This window comes from Anas platyrhynchos, chromosome 3 (genome assembly GCF_047663525.1).
Source record: "Anas platyrhynchos isolate ZD024472 breed Pekin duck chromosome 3, IASCAAS_PekinDuck_T2T, whole genome shotgun sequence".
In the NCBI taxonomy this organism is placed as follows: Eukaryota; Metazoa; Chordata; class Aves; order Anseriformes; family Anatidae; genus Anas; species Anas platyrhynchos.
In genome coordinates this window covers 106047309-106074523 of record NC_092589.1, presented here as the reverse complement: position 1 = coordinate 106074523, position 27215 = coordinate 106047309, and the positions used below count along the sequence as shown (strand labels likewise).

General features: G+C 36.5%; 1 protein-coding gene across 4 annotated transcripts in view; it reads right to left on the bottom strand.

Annotated features, from left to right (window-relative positions):
* Positions 1 to 27215, bottom strand: part of GREB1 (growth regulating estrogen receptor binding 1) — a 95284-nt gene that overhangs the window by 45140 nt on the left and 22929 nt on the right. For 3 of the 4 annotated variants that reach the window (XR_011808571.1, XM_027455240.3, XM_027455242.3), the window contains exons 2-4: positions 12634 to 12790; positions 6837 to 6956; positions 5902 to 6078 (exon numbers count right to left, since the gene is read on the bottom strand). Coding sequence is in view for 3 of the 4 variants with exons in the window: in XM_027455240.3 (XP_027311041.2) it covers positions 5902 to 6078; positions 6837 to 6956; positions 12634 to 12790 (454 nt within the window). In the remaining variant the exon portion in view is untranslated. Of the gene's footprint in view, positions 1 to 5901; positions 6079 to 6836; positions 6957 to 12633; positions 12791 to 23687; positions 23847 to 27215 lie in introns of those variants that run through there. The other variant, XM_072036438.1, reaches the window with a different exon arrangement.

The following is a 27215-nucleotide window of genomic DNA, read 5'->3' as shown; positions in this document are numbered from 1 at the left end:
TTCTTCTTAACGAACTTTAGCTTTCCATTTTCTAAAGTATTGCCATAAGAAATATAGTACTGCATAAAACCAATGAAACTATCTGAAAATATTTACAACTTCCAAAGAAATCCTACAGTGTGCAATTAGAAGATAATGCTCCCCATGAACATTTATCTCTATTCTCCACATACGCCCTGAAGCATGAAGGTTTCTTTTATTTTAATTACATCTAATGGACATCTTGATATGTTATCAAAGGAAATTGAAATTGAAAGGGTGAGTTCAGTGAATCAAAAGATAGAAAAAATAAAATAAAGGAAATTAATTTAACATAAAGGATGGAGAATACCATTGGAAATAAACAATGTAACTGCAGTACAGGCTAAATAATATGGTAGATAAAATTAAGAGCCATTTATGAGAATGATAATTTCCACTACATTTCAGGCAAATTATGTTTTCAAATTAATGGTCAGTATTTATTTTTCTTCTTAAGAAAAGTGAACTAAAATGCAAGCATAGTGCTTTGTAAACACCTGTTGCTTGCTCTATAACCAGAGTACTTTCATTAGTTTTCAAAGGGCTCAGAAGAATTCATTAAAAATCTAAGTTAATGTGGCAATTGGTCTGGTATCTATGGGAACAAGTGGATAATAACTACTGAAAGCTGCCTATTATATCACTGATGCTACTAGGTAGGATCATAAAATCAGGACAAGTCATGACTCTGCAGAATCCTCTGTGTTGTATCAGTCAACACAAAAGCATCTGTCTAACATCACAGAACCTTCAGTTGCTTCAATAAAAGCAACAACAAAAGGAAACAAAACTAGAATGGATGTGGTAAAAGCTGTAGAGTTTGTATGTATTTTATGCAGATTAAGAAACTACTGAACATGCTTCTGCTGGCAAATGAAAGCTTCCTGTAGATCTTCGAGGCATACTGAGCATGACCAGCAACATTGCAATTTTGGTTAGGTTGCCACTTACAAGCTTTTATTTGTTTCCAAATAGAAGCATGAGGGGACCATTTCCAAAAGTAAAATAGAAATGCCTGTTTCATTGTTTTGCTGAGTGTCCAGCAACTTGCCAAAGCCAAAGGTGGAAATTTTTGCCAAACAGAAAGTTGGGCAGTGGACATAAAATCTTTATGAGATCAGCCAGTATTGATAGCTCTTGTAAATTATCATCAGCTAAGACATATTTAACAAACTATAACTTCTGCCTGTAGCAACCTTTTGTCATCTATCTTAAACTCTACTGGGCAGAGTCTACTGCACCAGGTCTACTGGAAAAGTAGTTTTCACCAAGTATAGCATAGAGGTGATGCCTAGTAAGAATTCAACAGACCTTATGTCTTGTTTTGAAAAATCTTTGGAGAATATTTTAGAAGAGTTTTTGTTTATTTGTTTATTTGTTTTCCATTTAAACCAAACTAACATCTTTCTCATCAAACCTCCCCAGCTCCTCTGAGATGAACTGTCCTTTCTGGTAAGCTCCTGCCAACACTGTTTTTCATCCCATTCATTCTGACTGATACTTTCTCTGATGACAGTCATTGCCTTACTAACACAGCTCAGCCTTGGCATCACAGATGCGATATAGCATGACTTTATAATTTCAATGCAATACAATAACGTCCATTCATTACTCTTTTCAGGACTAACTTTCTGACTGAAGCATCTACTGCCAACCTCGCTTACAGCACTTACGTAGCAGATTGAGTAACACAGTGTTTGTCATGAGAGACTCCCCCATTCCGTGCGTGCCCTGTTCACATGCCATAACCAGAGGTAGCATCTGATGGAGAGGACAGCTTGTTTCATAAACAGGCTGCATTAAATATTCTTCCATACATTATAGAAAGGACAAAGGTCAGGGGAGTCAGGGCAGCCATAAGGTAACTCAATATATCTATGTCATGCGATTGATTTCACAAGAGAATTAGAAATCGATGCCTGGAGTTTAGGGGCTAAGCCTTTCACCTTTAGGTCACCAGTTCAAATTCAGCTCAGTTCAGTAGTGACTTAAGTCTGTTACCCTCTGAAGATTGTTTAATCAGAAGGTATTTGCTTGTGTCTGATATTTTATTGTATGTATTTGCTTGAATGTGCCCACATCACATTGATCAATTACTCATAATTTAAAAACCACTTCCACAGTAGGGACACCATGATCAGTAGAGGCCTTGGACTAGAAGGGTATGAAGCCTGCCCTACCTCATCACTTGGCAATGGTTCCTTTGGATTAACAGTGCGCTTGTGCTAAGGGTAAACAGATGAATTCAAGGTGGAAGGATATCCATCTAATGTTTCATAATCTAATCTTTCACATCCTGGTCCAACTGAAAATTTTCTTCCTGTTTCTCTTCTAAATGAATGGGGTTGTAATTAATGTTAACATTTATGTGATGTTAATGTTTTTGTGAAAAGGTGGCAACTTGCTTAACACAAAAAATTGTTTTTTCAACTGTTCAACAAAAATATTTCTTCACTTCTAAACACAAGCAAAAAGCACAAAAACATTGACAATGCTCCACATTTTTCCCTCCCATTGAGTACCACTAAATTTGAAGACTGAAGTACTACGTTTTAAAAATAAATGAAATGAACATGGTCAAGCTAGAAAGCTCCATGGTACAGAAACTCACTACTATTACAAACGCTGAATGGAACATTGTATATTTTAATAGAAGTGCCACAGTGTTTCATACTGAAATGTTTTCATCTTACACACAGCTTAAAATGCAAGCAAACTAATCTTTTCCTCTGTCATTCTGACCTCAGGTACCCACTCTAAAAAAAAGGATTTCTTATTCCCTGCTAGGAAAGTGGGCAGCTGTTTGGTCTTTTTGGAAGGAAGATGGTGGGTGAATAGCTGCTTTGTTCATCATGAGAGACTCTCCTTATGAGTGAGAACTGGAAGGGGGTGGGGGGTAACAAAAGAGAGAAACCTTTGGGAGTGGTACATATTTGCTACATTAGCTTCTTTTATTAGAAAACAATAAATATTGCACTATCATAGAAGTTCTTCCTCCATCTACGCATTCCTTCAGGCTACAAAAGAACAAGAAACAGCTTCCTAAAGGCAAAACTTTAATTTGCTTTGCAGAGTAGTGAAACTTGGTGTGTAATTTGATTAATAGAAACATGCACAGTACGTTCTCAGTCTTCTCAAATGTAGACAACTTTTTACTTAAGAAGAATATAGCCCTTTCCAGAAAACTTTATTTATTATTATTTTTTCCCTGTGGAACAGTATATCAACTGCAAAACCAAAGAAACAAAACAACCTCAGTCTCCAACAAAAATGACTTTCAAATCATAAGCACAAATGCCTTGATTGGTGGGACAACTTATTAGCATAATCAATAAATTGGCTCATGCCCCACAGTCATATTAACAACCCCTAATGGGAACAAGACCATAAGTCAAAAGCTGGTCAGGAAACTACTGAGACATTTTGTTTTCTTTTGGAACTTTTGTACGTTCCATAGGCATCTTCGCAAATGTATGCAGGTGGACCATGAGAAATCAGGAAAATATTGGTTATTTCATTTGTGCCTTTCCCTAGAAATACATTCTTTTGGGGAAAAAAAAAAAAAAAAAAAGAACTACAACAACATACAACAACAAAGCCTACAATACTGAGTAATAACTGCCTTACAGAAACACAGTATATTAAGAGAAAAAATTATGAAAGAATGTGGTTCAAGGGTTACAAGCGATATGCCAGAATCACCAATAAGCCTTAGCAAAAGAGCAGGACATAGTTGGACATACTCTGACTCACAATGGCATCTCATTTCAATTCTAAACAAACTAATTTAAATTTCCCTATAAATTCAGACATGCTTCAGGGACCACTTTCTGGAAGGCCAAGATATTTGAAAGCAGAATGGCCTAAAGTCAGAATACAAAAGTAAGCCTTCTATCCTATCTTTTGAAACAAAGATAATAAAAGATAATAAAAAGAGGTTCCACTCTTCATAGTAGGAGTCTATGAAAAGTTTTCATCTTAAAACTAGCACAATAAAGAGGTGTTATCCTAATAGGCAGAGAGTTTAAAACAGTTGTCTTTTAGCTTACTACATGTCTGTAACTGAGACTCTTGATATCCGCTTCTAATTTTACTTCCCCTGATTTGACTTGCATCAGAGTATGAAAATCAGAATCAAACAATAATTTCTACCAGATCTACTGAAACAATGTGGTAGTACAATCAATTGTAGCAACAGTATGCTATACTCACGTCAATGAGATACATCATGTTTTTTCATCGTATTATAGACTGAAAACATTTTTTTTTTCCAACTTACAGGTCTTTGGATCTTAAAGCTTACAGGTTCTTACAGATTTAAGCTTGTTATAGTATACACAAAAGTTATTACTAAAATGCTTTGCAAAAGATCATGATTTACTGGTGTCTAAATGTAAATCAGCCAAAAATAATCATATAAATGGTTTCAGAAAACTAAAACTAAATAAGCAAGCTGAGGATGCAAGTAATATAAAATCCTCTCAGTTATGTTCCTGTTGCCTTTTTCTGTTCTTGTTTAGCATGCAATTAACAGATACACTACTTCCTCCCTGCTAACAGCCTAAGGAGCTTAAGCTGTTAATAGTGCTAGCACTGAATGACTTGAGTGGTACAACATTCCTGTCTTTATCTTTAAAATGACAACACATGGGTGATTTATAATCCTCTTAATTCTTTTACAATCACTGTTCAAATGTACTGTGACCAACACAACTCTGCAAGATCACATGAGGAAAGAAATCACTGTACATAGAATTACATTATCCACCTTCACACCGTGCTGTCATCCCAAATGCCTTGAAGAGTGGCTCATACTGAGAAAACAACTGAGTTCACATCATATCCCTCAGTGTTTGTGAGAGAAAATAGTTAAAGGAAACAAGGACAAATGGTTCCTTTTTGCTATTTAAAGCTCAGACTGGTACACAGATAAATGATGAGGCATTTTTGGTTAACTAAGAAAAATAATACTTAAAAAAACAAGAATGCCTGATGAAGAAAAGAGTTCTCCCTCAGGTTATATACTATTTGTCCCAATGTAAAAACTATTCCATTTTAATTACATCAGTATTTAGTTCACTTATTCACATGATTGTGGATCACCCCAATTGTGTTGATTTGCATGAGGTTAATAGCAATCAGAAGGGCTATAGCAAAAATAGGTAGAAGGACCTAGTTTATGTTAGAAGTTAGACAAATGGATGAAAGGCAAGAAACTAGTAAGTATCCTACTTTTTTTTTTTCTTTTCTCAAAATACTGTGAATTGTAACATTGAATTCAAACACACAGTATTACTTGATTATACATAAAGGAAAATTTTCAACTTGTAACCATTCATTTTTATGTCTATTGTGATAATAACTAAAAGTCATGGGTTAGGATCCAGAAGAAATTCTATTATTTATATGCAATGGAGAATATGATCCCTACCCTAAAATGATGAATGGAAATCATCTTAATTTTTTATAGTACAAACTATTGTCAAACTGTTCACATGTATACAGTAGCCAAAAAGGTTTACTTTGACAGACCTACAGCCTGCCCAAGTATGTTAGTATTTGGAAAGTTAAAATCAACTAGTCCAGTGACCAGATGTGTAGTTTCAGCAACTAGGACATAAACTGCCTAGACTATGACTTAATTCTTGGACTAACAGATAGAAGGTGATGAAGCATTTCTAATGAACTGGCTTCCTCTGTATCTTTCTAAATAGAACAAGCACAGCCAGCTCTGAGTTGTTATCTTGTTGAGCATCACCACTGAGAATTACTATACAAATGGAACAGAAATTAGACCTGCTGAACTCGCTCTACAAAAAAAGACTACCAATTAATTGTAGACCACAGAAGCATCCACTTACTCCAACCACAGACACTTACCCAACAGGGCATTGCGCCCATTGTCATCTGGCAGGAATCTTTTATCCACAGCACACACTAAAAGGTGATCAGGTAAATTTGGTGACTTTGCACCAACAAGTAAAAACCCTGATGGTACCTCGATATGTTCATTGGAAATTGAAACCAGTCTCAAATCTTTACCAGCCTGGCAGAAACCTAGAAAAAAAAAAATAAATAAAAAACAATTCAGTGTATTTTAAATTGATAAGATTATTAGTTTTTATTTAATACACACGATCTTCTTTATTAAAGAGCTTCTGACATTATTTTCATTTTTTAATGAAAAGCAGAGTTCTATCCTCCGAGGTGAAGGGCAAACTAAAAGACAGTTTTCTTCCCTGCCTTTTTGGTCAGCCATAAACAAATACTATGAGTACAATTAAAAATTAAAAAAAAAAAGACAAATCTGAAAATCAACATTTTTGTTATGATGTTGCACATCATATTTATGGGACTGCTTACTAATGTCATCATAACTTTGGTCATCCATTCAAAAATGTAGATAATAGTTATTTATGTCTAGAGAAATTCAATAGCTTTCAGAAAAAAAATTACAGCAACATTGAACAAGGTACATTTTAAGTAGTAAAAAGTGATGATAAAGCCTAAAAATTGCCACGCTCATTTTAGCAAATGTCATGCCAGCAAACTGAACCTTGCCTAACAGAACAGAAATTCTATCCTTGTGCCAAGTATTTTAACACAAATGCTTATCTGACACACTTACAAAAGTGTAAAAGCAATCGAGAATAATATAGATTTGTCTACCAGATAATGAATACTAACATTTTTTGGATTTCTACACTGTATAAATTATCTCATTATAATGAGTTACAGGGGAAAGAGTCCCAATCCTACCCTTTTCAGTAGGGCAAAAATGCCTTCAGATAGTGTATGTTTAGTGCATTTCTTACCATCAGTAGTGCAACATCCTTCTGGAGGAGGCTTCATCTGGTAAGAAACAGGACTACTTGATTCTGAGCCTTCTTCCTCCTCTTCTTCTTCCTCTTCCTCATTATCTGCTCTGCTGCCTGCTACAAATTATAATAGCATATATGACTTAGAAAACAGAAAATGCTGTCAACAAACCAGTGAATGAACAAGGTGACCCAGTTACAGAAAAGTGTTAGAGAAAATTGGATTCTCTCCTTTTGACAATGACTTCACCGTTGCCAACTCTTAAGATATTTGTTGTTTCCTTAAAGCTCCAACTTGCAGTCTTATTCTTATGCTTACAATAGAAAAACTTTAATAAAAAAATAATAAAAAAAAAGAGAAAAAGAAAAAAAAAAGAAAAAAGGCTTTTAGCCCTTGTAAAAAATAAATAAATAAATAAATAAATAACACCAGTGCAGCTAAGTAAAAGTAAAACTAGGGACATAAATAAATAAATAAATAAGGGACAACGTGAAGGTGGCTTTTATTTATTTATTTATTTATATTAACTTCTTCATTTTTAAGCTAACCTCATGATTCTTGGAGTTCTAAATCCTGGTGCTTGAACTCGTTGATCAAAGCACTGTAACTGTATCCTTTGTTTATAACATTAACAGCCAAAATAAACCCCAATTCATTACTTCTTAGCACTTTTGAACATCCTGGCGACAGTCCAAGTACAGATTTTATTAACGAGGTACTGACCGTGTCCTTGATGACCTTGTCCTTGATGAAGAAACAGTTCCTGCTTAAAAGTAGGTTCACCACAGATGATATCAAGATAAGAATACCTAATTCTCAGGCAGTCTGTCTCCTGCCAGAATCCAGAGGTCTGAGTAAAGCACTGTCACTCCTTGTACAATGTCAAGGAAAGGCAGATGTCTAGGAAGACAATACACAGAGGTCTGTGCATGGACTGCACTATTCTAGGTGTTCCATACTGAATGCTTAGGAAAAGAATGAATCATTTAGGATTCTTTTTAAGGGGCATTTAGGTGTTTTCTATCCACATTCTCTGCTGTGAACCACTTTTCTGGTGTCCTGGTTACGTAAGTCAGCAATTTTACCTGATAGCTTTCTTGTTAAGAGAATTCACCTGCATAATCTTAATGTATTTTTCAGCCTTCCAGCTAGAGACTGCTTCTCTCCCTCTCTCTATCTGTGAGACAATCATTTTCCATGCATAATGCAACACCTCCAGCAAAACACACTGAGCAATGACTCCATCCTCTCTTGTGACTAGGACACACTCATAGCAAATGGGGAAAAGGTGGCAAGCAGAGGAGTACAACTAAATCGTCAATGGGGAGAACATTTCTGTGGACAGGACTTCGGAAAATGTCAGACTGGATCCAGCCTTACGTAAGACAAAGGTAGGGAAAAAGTACTAGATGAATCCATTGGGGCTTACATCTTGTCTTACAGCTTCTTGGCTTATATAGAGACCTGCCTGCAATACAAAGAGATTTCACTGGCAAAATTTGGTGGTGAAGGGCTGCTGGTATTTTATTTGAGGATCAAAGAGAAGCTGGGTGTGTTAGCTGGACTTTAGCAGGCGGAATAGCAATTAGGGTCCTAAAATCTTCTGCTGATGCAGCTTTTAGTCTTTAAACAGAACAACACCAAAGCTCGCTGCAGTCATCCTCCAGAGCTCAATGCCAACTGGACGCATTCTCTGTGCTTCAACTGACTTTTTGGATCAGGCACTCAGAATCCCACAGAATATTCAAGGATTTTTTTTCCTATGACACTCCTCAGAATGTTTTTTTGTTGTTGTTGTTGTTGTTGTTGTTTTCTTCTATAGAGAAAGGATTGTAGACCTGGCGAAACAAATACTACAGAATAAATCAGAATTAGAAAGGATGTTTTTAGAAAGTAAATCTGGGTTTGAAAGTTTGTCTTTAAAGGTTACTAAGACTTAAATCCCAATCTAGAAGAGGATTTGAAAGGTATGTTTACTTTTAAATATCTAAACATCAAGCTTGGGTGCTGGTGTGCACAGATAAGGACAGAATGTTAAACACTACTGTTTAAGGGCGTAGTCCAAAGATAAAAATGCTGAAAGTGGACAAAGAGAAAAGCGAAGCTCTCCATCTTTGCTATTTAAAACAGGGATAAGTAATGTGTTATGACTTAACCTTGACTAACATCTAGATGCTATGAAAAAGGGGGTGAATCTGGCTCTCCTCTCTTTTCCTGCACTCCTGGCCATGAAGATCCTTCTTTGTATCAGCACTGACACTTACTGGAGCCCATGAGGAGTCATCCCAGCTTGCTAGCCCAGAAAAGCTAACCAGGCAAACAAAAATGACCTTTTCATTTTATTTTTATTTTTTTTACCAGGTTAATGTATTACGTATTTATGTATCAGTGCAAGATCCAAGAAATGCCAAAGCTGTTGGAAAGGCAGAAAATGGCTAGGAAAAATGGAGGAAGCAGGATGTGGGATTTCCCCCTTTGGCCACTGGTAAGCTGTTAGGTTTGCTCAGCCATAACAGGTAATTTCACTTAAAAAAAAAATAAAAAATAGAAGTGGAAACCAAGGAAGAGGAGAGCTGCAGCACTTTCAAAAGACAACAATGAAAAGAATACAAGAGTATGTATGTACTATTAATACACAAGAATGAAGTGCTGTCACCTGTATTGAGCATCATTAAGATTTCTGCTGCTTGTTTTAAAAAAGATCTACAGCTTCTGCTTCCCTTTTAAAACAATATCCCTCCAAGGACCTCTCTATTTTTATTTCTGTTCCATGTCTTTTTTTTAAACAATTCTTAAAGAACACAATCAAGCACTCAAAACCAGAGATAATATGGTAGCAGAGAGTCACAACCATTGTTCTTCTGTTGTATGTTGCAGAATGAAGCAGTCAGCTGATCTAACTTGTTATAACTCCATTAACCAACAATTTTTTGGTGAAGATTATGTCCATATTTTATTGAATTTAGATTTAGATACCATAAACACAATTGTTTTCTTTACTCTTCTCAGTTTCTTTAAAGAATTCTTTTCAGTTCTCATGAAAATTGGTTAGATCTTTATGCTTATACAGTTGATGTACCTTAATTTATAAAAAAAAAAAAATCATATGGGAAATTTCTTCTGCCCAAGTAGAGATCAGTAACAAGTGGCTTTTCTCAGGGGTCAGTATTGGGACAGGCACTGTTTAACATCTCTGTTGGTAAAATGGAGACTGGGATGGAGTGTACTCTTAGCAAGTTTGCCAGTGACACCAAGCTATGTGGTGTGGTCAACATGCTGGAGAGATGACATCCAGAGGGACCTGGACAGGCATGAGAGGTGGGCCTGTGCGAACTTCATGAAGTTCAACATGGCCAAGTGCAAGGTCCTGCATATGGGTTGCGGCAATCTCAAGCACAAGTACAGGCTGGGTGGAGAATAGATTAAGAGCAGCCCTTAAGAGAAGAACCTGGGGGTGTTGGTTGATAAGAAGCTCAACATGAGCCAGCAGTGTGCACTTGCAGCCCAAAAAGCCAGCCATATCCTGGGCTGCATCAGAAGAAGCATGGCCAGCAGGGCAAGGAGGTGATTCTCCCTCTCTGCTCTGCTCTCATGAGACCCCACCTGGAGCCCTGCATTCAGCTCTTGGGCTCCCAGCACAAGAAGGACGTGGGCATATTTGAATGAGTCCAGAGGAGGGCCACAAGGATGATCAGGGTGCTGGAGCACCTCTCCTATGAAGAGAGACTGAGGCAGCTGGGGTTGTTCAGCCTAGAGAAGAGAAGGTTCTGGGGAGACCTTACAGCAGCCTTCCAGTACCTAAAGGGTACCTGCAGGAAAGCTGGGGAGGGTCTCTTTGTCAGGGGGTCATAGTGATCAGACAAGGGGTAATGGCTTTAAACTAAAAGAGGGTAGGTTTAGATTAGATACAAGGAAGAAATTTACTCTGAGGGTGGTAAGGCATTGGCACAGGTTGCCCAGAGAAGCTGTGGATGCCCCACCCCTGGAAGTGTTCAAGCCATGTTGGATGGGGCTTTGGGCAACCTGGTTTGGTGGGAAGTGTCCCTGCCCACAGCAGGGGGTTGGAACTTGATGATCTTTGGTCCTTTCCAACCCAAACCATTCTATGATTCTATGTCAGAAGGCTGGAGTAAAGAAAAATAACAAGAGGGGAGAACAAGAGCTTATGCATAAGGATAGATCTCTGCTTTAGATGCTTTCTGTTCCTCTGAGTACAAAGATTCATAAATTGGAAGAACTGGAAATTTCTATTTATTGTGAGGCTAGAGTACAGGATGCCACATTGCAGATTTCTTCCACCTGAGGAACAACCTTGGATAAACTCTATTTCAGGTCCCTTAAGAGTCCCATTCACAGTTCCCTTTGTCTGAAACTTCTATGAAATAAATGTTCTCCATCAAGCTGTTGTGGGACTTTTAATTAATTACAGTTCAATTCTGTTGCCATTAACTGCAAAGAAAACAGAATCAGCCCCTCGTGATCTAAAAAGTTGTCTGAAAGAAAGGAGTTACAGAAGTGTGAAATTGCACTTTTGTTCCTGAACAATGCGTCTGCTCCTGTAGCAGCGTTCCCAACTGATGTCAAAATCCATTTTGTGACATCACAGTTGGTTGCCATGGAAAGGTTTATGAAATTTTCTTAGAAGGATTTGATAGAAGGATCACTTTGTGTAATGAAAAAGCATCATAAATATTTAAACAATGAATGTATATCAGGTGTATGTCCTACGCTAGGGGGAAAAACAAAAAAAATGTTTAATGATGTGTGAGCGGTGAGCAGAGTTATTTCTTTAAGGAATATTTTCTCAGCAGTTACAATGAGGTAACAGTAAAGGGTTTAATACATGCAAAGTATTTTTTTTTTCAATTACCATTTATTTTTGTTTGTTTGTTTTGTTTTCTGTTAGTGTGGATTGTTAATCATTATGGGTTCTGCATTACATGTTTCTGAGCTATCTTTTGCGAGTTATGACAGCATAAGTAGACCTGGTCAAAAGAAATGAAACACCACCCTGATGACAGAAAAGGATAAATAATAAAATTATTAAACATAACCTTGCACAAGCATGCCAGAGTTCTGCACACACCAGTAAACTCACAGCACACCTCTAGAATACACATATTAGAGGACACCAAAGTACCAATGAGTTTGCTTGCCAGTTTGTCTAAATCATACTACGTCAAAGAAAAAAAGACCGAACAAAGCAAAATCAGAAAAAAGACATCTATAAAAACACACAAAAAGTCACATATATACTAACTGGAGCTAACATATCCTAAAGGTTTGTACCTTTGCAGCAACAGAATAACTAAAAAAATCATGCCCAAAGTAATCATAAACCTTCTTTATAACCAACTAAAATAATTCTGTTGTATTTACTTCTGCTGTATTTATTAATGAAAATTAATATACTTAATACTCTTACTATATCTCATTTATAATTCTGTCACATATTTACCATTATTTACTGTATAATTTTCAGTAGTGTATGATAAATTATAGGATGACAGATCTATGTTCCAAATTTCCAAAGATTTCTCCAAACACTTAAAGGAAAAATTCACAGTAAATCTGAGTAAGCAGATGACTTAATTTTGTCAAAATAAAAGACAATGCATTTAATATCTTAATCAAATTCTAATACACATATTTATATACATTTTTAGATCATAAAATATCCAAACAGAAACTTTCAATGCTTTTGTTTTTCTGTATTCTAATTTAAAATGTTTGTGCTGACCGTTGGGAGAGCAAACAGCAGAATTGTCTTTGAGCAAAAACATAAATTCCTACCTTCCAGTGATGACAGTTGCTGTTCTGCTTCCAAATACAACTGAGAAAAGATTGGTCTGGGAACTAAGTTATTTGAGCGCAGAGAGGCCTCGATAGAATTATGCAACACTTCTTCAAACCTTGTTGTCTTGAGCTGACCAGCATAAGAATTTCCCATCTTCTCAAACAAAAAGACAAGGAAAAACACAACAAAAACACACAAACAAACAACAACAAAAAAAAAAGATTTCAATTTTAGTACTCAAAACTCAATCACTGCACGTTGATGTCAGGCTACACCATTTCTCATGAAAGAGAGAAGCTTCACTGCCCACAAAGAAAGGCAAAGGAAAAGAACATTGACTGCCGCAGTCACTGTGCTGATCCTGGTGGTAAATTACAGGAAGTTATCTAAAAGTAACAGCTTTCTGTAATTCAGCAGAAAGGCAGCAAACTTTGACACTTAGAAGCCTGATTCTAGTAATTCCTTCGTTTATATAGCAATTGAGGAGATGCATTTTCAACAGTCAGCAATCTCACCTGTAAAACAACCTCTCTGTTTTGCATGATTTGAACAGAATAAATTGTAAAGGATTTGGGGAATAGTGCAGTTCTGTGTATATACCTTTGCATAGCCCACCACAGCTGAAAACTCACAGCTAAAGCAGTTCAAAATATATGTTGTTAATCTTGGAAGTACAATAGCATTGCACTAACATATCCTAAAAGATAATGGCTTTTCCTTCTCACCTTAAACAATATTTTACCATATAAGCAAACTTTTTTTCATTCTTTTTTTTTTTTTTTTTTTTAAGATAAAGACACATCTATTTGATTTTGCCTTTCATTATTAGGATTTTATTGCTAGTGAAACAAAATAATTTACTCAGACTGTCACTGAAGAGTCAGTCTATTCCAGCTGAATATCCCAGCATTTACTTCCCACGTATTTAACTGCCGCCTGCTTTCCACAGCGAATACAATGACCTGGTATAACCAAAAGCCATGCCAGCTTTCTTTTTCTGTCACAAAGTAGCTCTTGCCCTGGGCCCCATGTCCTCTCCCTCCTCAAGTAACTGTGAATAGAAAGCATGAAACGCTTCCTGTTTGTGGCAGTAATTCCTAAAACACTGAACAGCCCCTCCTCAGCACTGGATACTGCTTGGGAAATGAGCCTGTTGGGAAGCATCCTGTAGGAATCAGTCAAGCAAAAGAAAAAGTACTTTGAAATCACATGCTGCTTTTGTCAGGAGGAGAAGCAGCATACAAATTTGAAAGAAATAACACACAAATTTGATAGTTTGGATATATTTTTATGACTTTACAAAGCCACTATACATATATAATCATATCTCTGTATACTTTTTGTACCATTTTAATACTATATATATAACTATACATTATATATGGTGTTATTAGAAACATAATGAGAATTATATAACTATTCAGGGAGCGCGTATGAACATGATCATGGAGCAGGCATTACTGAAAAAACAGGTTTATGTACACAAAAGCCAACTGAAGAAATTTAGTGTGCAGCACTGATGTATCCCTGTTTGCTGAAGGGTACATGGGAAGCCACAACACATGTTAGCTAGGTTCAGTGCTAACATGCAAGTGATGCATCTCCTCTTCCAACACAATCAGCTGACAATTCCCTCTGGCTCCTCTAGTTTCAAATTTTCACTGCTGCTTCACCTACACCAAGCCCAGCTGAAGACAACGAGGAAAGTCTGAATTCAGTATTGTCCCTAAAAAGCTTTATGAGAGATGTATGCAATAAAACATGTCTAAATGTTAATGTCTAAAGTGAATTATACCCAATAGTGTTTCTACACAAAGGTACTACATGATATTTAGTTCTAATTCTAATCCATCTTTCAAGCTCTATGTAATAAAGACAAATAATCAAGATACCTGACAGATTCCTATTTCATTCTTCTCTAAAATCCCTCCCCTTATTATGAACTAATATTTTCTCTTATTAGGTTGGAGACATATGGTTTGTCAGGGACCTGTCTGCTCATTTTCAGGGTCAGGTATAGTATGGTGCTATGTGACTGTTCATCACAGTCTTGAAATTCTAGACTAAAGAGAAATTAAAATGCATGAATGGTTAACTCAGTATGGTTAATATTCAAAGCTACACTTTCAGGAATAGAAACAGCATTTAGATATCATGAATTCCACAGAGATTTTACATAGACTGCTTTATTAAGCACAGAGCCACAGTAAGAAAAAATCATGTAAGATCCAAAAGGTTTTTATACTTAAAAATAATTACACAGCTCTCAGATGATATTCAAAAGTTTGACTGCAGTTGCAGAGGCTAGTCTTACAAAGGGCTGTATTTTACCCATTCTCAACATGACTATGCACAGAAAACTGCTGTACCTGATTTTCAAACTTACTTCTTAAAAGAGCTTCTTTAAAGCACATGAGAAATAGTAAGTTTTTTAATTCATCCAGAGTAAGACACAATATTTTGAGACAACTCAAAAGCATTACTACATAAATTTGCACTAAGAGCTGCTTTACACAATGAGGCATGGAGGCTTACTTGTTTTACTGATTACTATCTGCATCTATTTGTGATGAATGAGAAAACACCATGACATTCCAGTTTATAAGCTTTATCCCATATGTACAGACAGATATTATTCCGTACAGTTTATTAGATACAGCATTTACTGGTATCTAACATATTTGCCTAGGACTTATAGAGATCACTAGTGGACATGTTAGAAAACCTATCTTTAAAGCTGTGGATGACAAAAAACAGTATCTTGTTGAAGATTAAGCTATTCATGCAATATACAGATCCTGAAATCTTTCACAACATAATTAAGTTTATCCATTGTGGTGCTAATTTTGAATGGTTTTGTACAGTGAAAAAAAAAAAAAGTACTTTCTGGATTTGTACATGTGGTAAGCTCTTGTGTACCTGTGGGATCTTACCCTGTGAAATACACTCTGTGAAATTACACTGTGAAATTACACTGTGAAATACACTCATAAATTCAGGAACATACTTTGGAAGACATGAAAAATATTTTAGAGCCATTTTGCATCATCAAACACACACCACTGGAACCAGAAAATGCCCGTTGCAGGAGATTTGCCAGCATCAGCCTTTGCCATTCAGAATCCCAGTAGTTCTCTCAGTTGTGGGAGAGATGACTTCTGTGCAGCAAACAGGGGAGAAGCTGTTTCTCACTAGCACTGTGATGGTTGTCATCCCCTTTTCTTTAAAGCCTCCCAGACTGTGGTACCTGAATTGTAAATTGCTGACTCTGTGGCACCAGGAAGCAAAGGCTTTGAGTCCTATTCTCCTGCTTCAATGAGCTCAGCGTTCCCAGCCCAGATTTATGTCTCTCTTGGATACAAGTGGGTGGCACAGGCTGAAGTTTCAAATGCATGTGAAATTCCAAGCCATGAACATAGATGGTGACCTGAACTATTAAAAAAAAATCACAGTGCACAACAGAAGGATAGTCCTCGACCCCATCTACTGATAAATCAAAAAGCACCTCCATATCGCAGTCAATATTTGCCAATACAAAGGAAAGAAAAAAAAAAAAAAAAAGGAAAGAAGACCTGGAAAACCATGATAAAAGAAGAAGGGAAAAAAAAGTGCTCTGAGGGTGCACATGGGTGCCTGAGAAACAACTGTAGATGTAATTGGACTGGGTCAGGTCAGTGTGTTAGAAACCCACACATAAATGCTGCCAAAGAACAGTGGCAAATCCAGGCAGCTGAAAACGCTTGTAAAAGTACATTAGTCTAAAAATAAAAAGTAGAAGTATGTTTGTCTAAAGAGAGCAGCTCTCAAATTCCAAGCAAGGAACTGTCAGGGTTCCTGTGGTAAACAGTGGTTATACAACTAGGGAAAACAGAGATCTGCTTAAGGGTTAATGTCAGATACAGGCTGTCAGATGCAGACTCAACTTCAAGTTCAACTGCAGCTGAAATAGCCAGGTTTTGAAGAAATTCTGCTATGGCTTCGTACTCCAGCTGATGTGATTTAGAAAAGAAGTTCCACCTCAGCCACGAGGACAATACCATGTCTGGTCACATTAACACAAAGGACATACAGTCCCATTCCCTAGAGTGGAGGTGTTTGGAGAGAGATCTTTTGATTAATGAAATGACAACTGTAACACCCTGGTGACTTTTCAGTTGCAGTTGCCTGTACTAAGGAGAGACAAGATTTTGTGAAGACTGAAGATCTAGCACAGTAACTCTGGACAGAATTTATCCTACACCTAGGACAGAATGGGTATCACAGAATCAAAGATTGGGTTGGGCTGGAAGGGACCTCTCGAGGTTTCCTAAGGAAAATTTAGAGCACAGAAATTAATCTGGCGCTTTTGACAGTTGTCATTGAAATAAGACTGTTAGAGAAAGTCTGGTTTTAACAGAAACTGAGAAAAAGCAAATATATGGATGCTGTGTTAAGAAGTCTTGAAAAAGACATCAAGGGATCTAAGAGTGAAATTAGGAAGCCATGGTTAATCATTTAGTTGAGAGGTCTGAAGGGAAGAAAAGGGGAATAGATCCCCAGTTTTCAAGTGTGATGGACAAATAATAAAAAATAAATAAATAAAAATCAGTCTTACATAGGACTTGCAAATTATTACAAGAGGAAAAGTTTTACATTAAATTACATCTTTTTGCATTTTAAAGTTTCATTGACATTTCTACTTTATTAATTTTATGTGATGAGAAATATTCTCTGATAGATAAAAGAAATTAACATCATACATTGAGTAACAATAGCTGAACCACTACTATTCTATTTAATTTTAAATTCCGAACAATATTAATTTCCTTTCTCAGGCAACATGAAAAGATTTCTGAGATATTTTTAGCCATTTTAGATATTTACAATACAGAAGGTGTTCATATCAGACCAAAGCAGTATAGAAATGGATACATTTTCCCATTTTGAGCACTGAGCATTCATACTTCCGAAACAGCCTAATAAAATAAGTTCTATTAAATCATATTTTTATGGAAGACTGGTACGATGTCGTCAAGCCCATTATTATTTCAAAATCATTTGTCATTGCTATCACAAGAGGCAGTTCATAACTTGTATAAAATTAGGTTTTCTTTGTATAAATTTTGGTTTTAAGTATTCAAAAAGTATTAATATTTGTCTGAGAGGAGACTGCAGCTTAACAATTTGATCACACTTCAGTATTGGAAAAGGTAGTTAGCATGATCCATTTGCTCTCTGAACATGAGTCAGAGTAATCTACTAACATGCAAAGTCCATCAATATTTCTAAAGTTAGGTAAAGTCTCTAATTGAAAACCTGTATTAAAAGCAACAAGAAGAAATAAATCCTATGGCAGGATTCTAGATGTAACTGCAGAAAGAAAAGTAAATTTGGAGACACTGCAACACTGATTCCCTTTGATAGCAATGATAAACAGTATATATATATATACATATATGGCATATATGTGGCTACATGTGGATATATGTGGCTGCTTCACTTCAGCCACAAGACTGCGTAATCATGGTCTATTTTTTTTCCTATTTTTGTGAAGCTGTCTGTAGTTATAGACAGTGCTCTCTCAATCTGTGGGTTTGGAAGAATAAACTATTTTTCATCTTCTGCATTAATGTTTGTCTCACATAAATTAACATTGTGTGTTAAATCTATTACCACGAGTTATAACAAATTCTTAGTGCAGGGAAACTAAATGAGCTTCTTACTGATATTGACCCCCCACAAGACTCAGCAAGACACAGCAGAGTTCTTCCTTACTAAGAGTCATGGCCTGTTTTACGAGCAAGTAACAGAGAGGTTACATCTTTAGTAAAAAATAAAACAGGCCACAGACAGTTTTTTGTTTCTGAGTCCCAAAGGATATGCACATAATATAGGTGATGTCTTTACTAATAAAGTTACTCTAACAAAAAACAAAGTTACTCTACCCAAAATATCCTTTGTGAATGGTCACTGGCCCAACATAACTTCAGAAGTGTCCCTGGGAATTGTTTTAGAGGGTGCTGGCACTACAGACATGCCAAGACACTAACAACAGAAAACTGTTTTCTAGCCCACTGGAATTTCCCTGCAACTGTTCTATTTACCAATACAGTTGTAGCTACTATGGGCAAGAACAAAGCAAAACTTATTCCCTTAGAAAACAATCTTGTTGTTCATGTACCATGTAATTATCACTTGTAGAAGCAATATACCAAGTTTTTTATTTGTCATATGGGTGTAGTAAATAGGTGGACTATTGCCAATTTCTGTAAAATATATTGGTTTCTGGAAGTCAAACCTGTTTCCACAAAATATTCTGCATGAACGACTTGGCAGTAAGAAATAGGGAAAAAAGAGCTCAGAAGACTGAGGTTTTTGATACAATAATGGACTGTGGGAAACATTTAACTACATTTCTTCATTTCAGATCACTTCCAGAGCAATGTTTTACTATTTCTATATTTTTCATCAAAATCATAATGAAAAAAAGTATTCTTTTTTTTTTGCTGATAGCCTTACCCATAAAGCTAAATCTTGAAACCTCAAAAGTTGCTGAGAAATGAGATGATGGTATTTCTACTTAGCCGAACTCTATAGTGATAATCAGATTAATATCAATAGTCACTCATGGATCTGCATATTGAAATCCACTCCTCCAGTGAAGTCATTTGTTCCATAGCAATAAAGCTGACAAATCATTTAAAAGTCTCTAGCTAATCAGTGTTTCATATACGAATAAAGTTATGGGAGTTCAGCACACCACATTTGGCCATTACATTTTAAAGACAACATTAAAGCCTTGACTTAAACCACAGCTATCTTTGCCAGAATTTCCAGCTCATTTTCTGTTACCAGATCTTAAAACTCATATATCTCCCATGGAATTTTATTAGAAATGCTGTGGGCAGACCAGATCAGATTAAATTTAATGGTTTCCTAATAATGCCACTTTGGAAAGCAGTTCATGATTAAAAACAGAGGCGCTGATTAAGGTTGATGACAGGTCACAGAGAACATAACTCTACCATCTTTATACAGCCAAAAACAATTCTGCTACTGTTTCCATAAAGAGAATATACTGAAAGAAAACTACTGCCCAGACCTCTATATCACTCTTTTTTTTTTCTTTTTCTTTTTCTTCTGCTCTTGCTTTTAATTTTTATCTGACATCTTACTCTGATTTGGAAAATTAGGCTGACTCCAGGCACAGGATTTCTCCTGCATTAACGGTGAGATGATTTCCTCCAATGACTCATGTTTCCAAGCAACAGGAGCTTGGAACAAGAGTGCTGACTGAAAGGTGCCAAGCTCTCAAGTGCACTAGGAAGAGTGGGAAGAAGTCACCAAGCTTTTTGGTAACTTTACCTCCCAAGCCAAATTGCTTCTATGAATCACTGAAATCAGTTCCCTCACTCGATTCAGAAGTAAATAATAGGGAGATGTATTTATTATCAGGAGATCTCTGCAAAAACTAATACAGTTACCTCTGCAATGAAATCAAATGTATGTATTTTCCCCATCTATTGAAAAAAACAAGCCCAATTTGTTAACTGCCCTTTGTGCATTCAGGAAAAAACAAACAAACCAAAAAAAAAAGCCCATACTGATCCATACCAATAGGTATGAAAACAGACTGGAACAAATCAGAGGTAAGCAGTCTCAGTAAAAGCACTATTAGAAAGCTGTTGCTTCCTTCTTTTTTCTTTGGCAGAGAAAAAAATCCAACTATTTAATGAATCACCCTTAATACAAAATAATCTCACTTTCATTTTGGCCATTAGAAAGACAAGAATTTCAGCTAAAAACAAGTATTTTCTTATTTTTGCTGAAATTTTTCAACTGCATACGAACATTCATTATTTTGAAGAGAAAGTTTCCATTTTTCAATTAAAATCCTATAATTCATGCAGAGAATACTATCAAAAAATCACACACAAATATTTTCTATAGACAAAGGAAAAAATGAATGTCCAGACTATGTCTACAAGAAAACCCAATATGTATTTTTAAACTTCGTATACAAATTCAACTTTACTTTGAACCAAAAAAATAAAGCTCCACTGAACACAGAGCACTCTAACTTGCCATAAACTCATTAAAATATACAGCTATGCATTAGGCTTGGAGATCTGGACTCAGGCATGTTGGCAATTTAGTGAGAAGGAATCTAAACTGTGACAGCTTACATTGTAGCTTTCTGGGGAAACAGAAAACTCCAATGACAACCAAATTCCTTTAATTAGTTAAGGATGTAAGGTTGTTTTGATTTTAAGACGTAGTTTAATCTTCCTTTACAAGTAGAAAAAAAAAAACTTAAACATCCTTCACCCTAGAAACTTCTATGCCTACTGTCAAACCTGAGTTGAATTGTTCTGAGAAATTTTAAATAATGATTTGTTTAAAAACAGCAGTCTATCTACCTTAGCTTATCTTAATAAAGAAGGAAAAATGCCAGACAAAGTTCAAACTGGTTGTAGTAGAGCCCTTGGTGGAAAGTCATACATCAGATTACTAGTCAAATTTAAAGAGAATCATAACCATCATAATTGGGACTGATGCCTGATAAACACCTATAACTGGAAGAGAGAGAGTGAGAGAGAGAGAGAAAGAGAGAAAAAAAGAAAGAGAGAGAGAGAGACAGAGAGAGAGAGAAAAGAAAGAAAGAAAGAAAGAAAGAAAGAAAGAAAGAAAGAAAGAAAGAAAGAAAGAAAGAAAGAAAGAAAGAAAGAAAGAAAGAAAGAAAGAAAGAAAGAAAGAGAAAGAAAGAGAGAAAGAAAGAGAGAAAGAGAGAAAGAAAGAGAGAGAAAGAGAGAGAGAAAGAGAGAAAGAGAGAAAGAGAGAAAGAGAGAGAGAGAGAGAGAGAGAGAGAGAGAAAGAAAGAAAGAAAGAAAGAAAGAAAGAAAGAAAGAAAGAAAGAAAGAAAGAAAGAAAGAAAGAAAGAAAGAAAGAAAAAGAATCTTAATTAGAGTTTTTACAGATGACAGAACACCCATTATTAACTTGCTTGGTAATTGTGACTTTCACTAGAAATCTATTTTCAGGCAAAATGTTCACATCAATTTTCATTTTCTTGCTTTTTTGATTTAAGGTGAACCCTCTTTTCATAGACAATCATGCATGTCACTCCTTAATAACCTGACAACCGGACTAATTAATTAAAAGTAAACATGGAGCTAGGTGATACTCCAGTGCTGTAATCATCATGCAGACTAAGCCTAATATATTATATGGCTATAAATACATTTAGGCAATGGCACTTCAATGTAAATACTTCCACATTCTTCTCTGCAGGAAACAATGCATTCTGATGCAGATTTCTTTGATTTTCCTGCAGGATCTCATAAACTTTGCAGGTGTTACTGGAGGGAAAAGCCCTTATCAGCAGCTTCCAGCGTAGCTCAACTGATATGCCTCACTATTTCTACAGTGCAGAACCCTGACCCTACTGCTGGTCAGGCAGCTCTGCTTTGGCTCCCCTTCGGCTTTTGTGTGTTGCTTTGATCAGCTCCTGGCTCTGGATGAAAGCAATTCTTTTAGAGACCACCTTCAAACTCTCTTAAAAAAAAAAAAAAAAATACATACATAAAACCAATTGAGCTTGTTAAGCAGCAGGAAGAAGCCAAGTAGAGGGAGGAGAAAGGGAGGGAAGGAGGTGCCACAAATCAGCACTAGGAAACGATGATCAAAGTGGCAAGTGGAAAATTAGTAAAAAATGTTCCCTAAGTTGTACAGGTCTAGGTCATTCCCTTTCCCAGCGCTGTCAGTGCAAATGCTTTCTCGATGTTACCCAGGACAGGGGTAAAACTCTCTTCAAGAATTGTCTCACACGTGTGCTCTGTTCCTTCTGAGTGTAGCAGCACTTGAGATCTTAGAGCAAAGCGGTAGGAAACAAACTGGTGCATCACAAAGAGATTATCTTGAAATGCATGTTTCCCAAAGAAAATTCTTTGGAAACCACCACATCAAGTACAATACTGTGTTTTAAGATTATTGGTGCTAGAGACTGTTTTGGAGAATCTTTTCAGAATCCAACGCAAGTATACAGAGTAAGCCTATGCTGATTGTAAAGGCTAGCTTTTGGGCCATTCTCAAAGCCAGGCTTTTATTTTTCCTTAACCTAAGCCTAATTTTCTAGGATCATTAGTGGAAGCAGTGCAGCAACTGCCCATGGGGCAGCCACAGGCACACAAGCAGAGCAGGGTGCATGGCTTAAAGACACTTCGGAGCCGTCTCTTTCAGAGCAGCAGAGCCATAGCCAGACAGTCTCTGACAGCTCTCCGTGGGTATATAGTTCTCCATGCACAGGTTTAGAAGCTTTACTGCTTTCACGGAGAAGGGCCTCATTGACTGAAATAGAGATCTTTGATGATTTCTTCCGACAGAGTACACTATGATAAAACCAGATCATATTTGCTACAAAATGAACAAAAAAAAAAGACAGAAATACAATGGGAATAGTCAAAAAAAACACTTCACCATCTCTGGAGTTATAATAAAAGATACCACATACATCTTTAGGTAAATTTATTACAAGTGAAGACAAAACTCAGCATCAAAGTATATTCAGTCAGGAGATCAGTTGCACATGTACAGCATGCTGAGAATACATCAAATAAGAAAAATTCCTAAATATAAAAATGTAATCCTCCCTCCCCCCCCCCCCAAAAAAAAAGCATTTTTACTTAAAGAACCACTACAATGCTTAAATTTCATATATTTAAGAAAGTAAACTTAGCAGTTTGAGATCTAAATTGCCAATCTTAAGGAAGTAAAAATTAATTTTTTCTGTATTTTTCAAAATACATCAAAGTTACCCTGAAGGGAAATCATTCACACCAAAGACAGCACATAATTGACTATGCAGGAGGGACACAAAATGTAGACAAATGCATGTACTTAAAATATATCAACTGTTAAAAATTCCTCTCAACACCAGCATTGACAGTCACCAGTATAAGGCAATGTGAGAATCTACCATTAGCATATCTATCTTATGTTAATGTTTCCATCAAACATTAACAGTATTTTTCAGCATGACAATACTAGCTATGTAATAAAAAATATACTGTACCGTAATGAAAGCATGTGCTCCTCAATTACATCCAGTAAGTTACTCCCCAAATTTCGTATTCTGAAATCTGCTGAACATTTTACACCCGCAGCAACTGCCAGTGATTATATCTTTATGACATTTTCCTCCTTTTGATTTAGAAGAGGCTGCTGCTTGAAGAATTGGTTAGGACACTTAAGGCTCCTGAGTCAGCACTGTACGCAACTGAACAACTCAGTCAGGTCGCCATGACATGAACACTCTCCTGGCACAGTAGAACACAGGAAGGTTTCAAAGCTATCTATTCTGCAGCTACAGCAAAAACAAAGTAATGAGACCACAATATAACCTGGCAAGCTGTCCTCTAATTTGTGTGCTGGCTATACTAAATGATAAATGGCCTGACTTTGTGTCTTATTAATACAGAAGTGCTGTGCTGGGTCATGGTGCTCCTGGGCAGGCACATATCAATCTGTCGGTTTGAAGCATTATTAACGTCAACAGTTTTGTTGCAGGTTTTGAAAGGACTATGGGTGGCTTTTTTTAAAGAAATAGGGGAGCCCTTTGCATTATTCTGATAACAAAACCACCAAAGAAAGCATGCATAGGTGTATATTATGGGTACTTCATTTTGCTAACAGAGGATAAAATGAACAGAAAAGAGATTACATATGTATCGACATTATCTTTGTATTGGTGCTCTGCCTCTATCTTCTGAATAAAAGGATATGAAATAAAACAATATTTGAGAGATCATGTTCAATATACTTCTGGATACACAAAGAAACAGCTATTATATTTAAACAAATGCTACATCTCTTAAATACACATCTAGAGTACCTGCGCTGATAAAGTGTATTTTGGGTGGACTTACTAAACATTTCTTTATGTCACATATTGTAGCATATACTTTCAAAAGATGAAAGCAATTCTGAAATTCTAATTTTCTTTGTCTATGCCCCTTCTAGGCCAGGAACCATTCAGGCATGTGCTTGATTTTAAACTCAGTTAAATAACAATGAAATCAGTAAAATTAAACCCTTACCTAGGTGCTCAGTGGAATTAAGGTTCTATATAATCTTAGCATGTTTGATGCACCGAACAACAAGAAGTGAGTATTTCTTTTTCTTTTCAGTTTGCATACAGTTTTACCCTCAGGGTGCAGTTTCATGACTGGCTCCAGCTGCTCTGAAATCCAGTTAGAGCTGAAAAGCAACGTCTCCCACTCTCTTCCATATATTCTCCCTCTGTTGTTGTTCGGTGGCATGGATCTGAGCTGATATGCTTGAAAACTTGCCACTTTTGCAAGGTTATGTTCAGCTAGATCAGACCCCTCATCTATCTATGCATGAAGTATACAACCATTAATCATTGCAAAAGAAACAAATGGTTAGGGATGCTGGTGAGAACAGAAACTTTCTCTCCAGAGACAATTTAAATTGCTTTAAATAACATTTTTAAATTGCAAAACCTCTGAGAGTTTTCTGGGAATAAAAATCTGAATTTTAAAACCTGATTCGGAATCACTTGGAGACTCGGGTGATTTACTGTTTTCATTCAAAACATTTTTAACATTAATTTTAAACTAGAATGGAAAGCATTCACTGATTATTTAGGAAATTAAAGTTATACACCCTATACTTAAAGCCTAGATCCATGCACTGTATGAAATGATGTGAAAAACAAACTGTACAGGAAGCAGTAAGTAATACTCTGGGAGAGAGACCAGCACATTAGTCTGTCACATGCAAGAGAACTGGATGCTCTTAGTGCCAAGTATGGGAGACCTGTTACGTCAATTTTTCAAGTAGGATACAAAATCGTTTGGATGCAGAACACAGAAACTGTCTGATTTTCTATTAGCAGTGCACAGTTGTGTGCCTTAGACATACTAACCTCACCAGATGACACTTAAAAGACTTTATTGGCGTATAAAGTTTAGAGGAATCCAGATGGAAAACAAACACTGAAAGAAATACATGTGTGTGTGTGAATGCATGGGATTTTTGGAAGAGTCACTTTTAATCAGGTCAACAATAACATAAGCCAGAAAATACCCATTTTAAAGAGGTATAACTTGATTAATGCCAGCTAGGCATTCTTGCTCCATAATTGTAGTGCATTCACAAAACAAATTTCTGTAGGAAGCTGCATGGGGTGCTATCTAGAATGAAGGCTAGGATGTTTCAGCACCTATCTCTAGCTTTCCTTTGGGGTTGGAAGCACCACACTACTCAAAGAATATCAACAGAGTGTAGGTGTAAAAATAAGTTAACCTGATGTTCAGTGATAGAATGCAGAATGAGAAAGAAGCTGTCTGCTTTGGGTATAGGCACGGAGCAGAAGTTCCAGAAGAGAAATAGGAAGGGCAAGCAAGAACAGAAGGGCCTATTGATTAGTACCTGGAGCAAGAATGTCAAGAATGGGTGATAAGCATGGAGGTTACGTATACAAGATCTTATATTTAAAAAACAAAAACAAAAACAAAAAAAAACAGGATTGCCCTGATCCAGGTGCAGGCCTTTGCACTTCTGCACTTGGCCTTGCTGAACTTCATGAGGTTTGCAGGGTCCACCTCTCAAACCTACCAAGGTCTGTCTGGATAGCATCCCTTCCCTCCAGTGTGTCAAACAGTCCATTCTTGTAAAGCACACTCCACAGCAGTTTGGCCATCTGAACTGAAGCACCCTTCCCACCACACACGTGCAAAAACTGTCTCAGAGGACAAAAGTCAGGAGAAGGGGGCAGCAGAAGCAGCCAGCCCATTCTGAAAAATGCTACCCTGAGCCATGTGGGTAAGAGTGCATAGCATGGCCCATGGGCTATATCATCCTGGGCTGTTGTCTGTCCTAACTAAATGATGGCATAGGTCCACCTGGGGTTGCTACAGCTGATCAGGGCTCCAAGCTTTTCAGTTTGGGGCATTCTGTATTAAGTTTTCTAAGTCTTTTTGCCTGCTTTTTATTTATGTATTTATTTAGGTGCTTGTTCTGTAACCCTTATGTCCTTCCACTATTTGAGTATATACCAGGGATAATATCACTTTTCTAATGCATGGAGAACAGTTACATTCAACATTGTGAGCTATCCAAACAGTGCTGACAGAAAAAAAAAGCATGTCAAGAGATCACTTATCAGTTTTTGTAGAGACTCCTCTTCAGGTTTTGTAGATATTGAAAATGAAAACAAAATAAATGGGGGGGGGGGAAAAAAAAAAAGAGTCTTAAGGAAAACTGCAAAATAATATATGGACTGCTATTGTGAAATACTTACAAATGTGAAGGAAACTGAGGAAGCAAGTGTTGTGAACTGCTTCTTAAGAAGTAACAGGATACCTGGAATAGATTTATCTTTCATATGAAAATGTATTAAAAGAACCTAAAATACTTATTAAATATTGCTTTGTGTTTAAAGTCGTATAAATACTTTTGTTCTTCCTATCACTGAATACACAAGGGTCCTAAGCATGATGGTGTATGTTTTTTTAATATCTCCAAAAAAAAGAAATGTTATTAAAGAGTAAAATAAATGGTCAGTCAGGTTTTATAA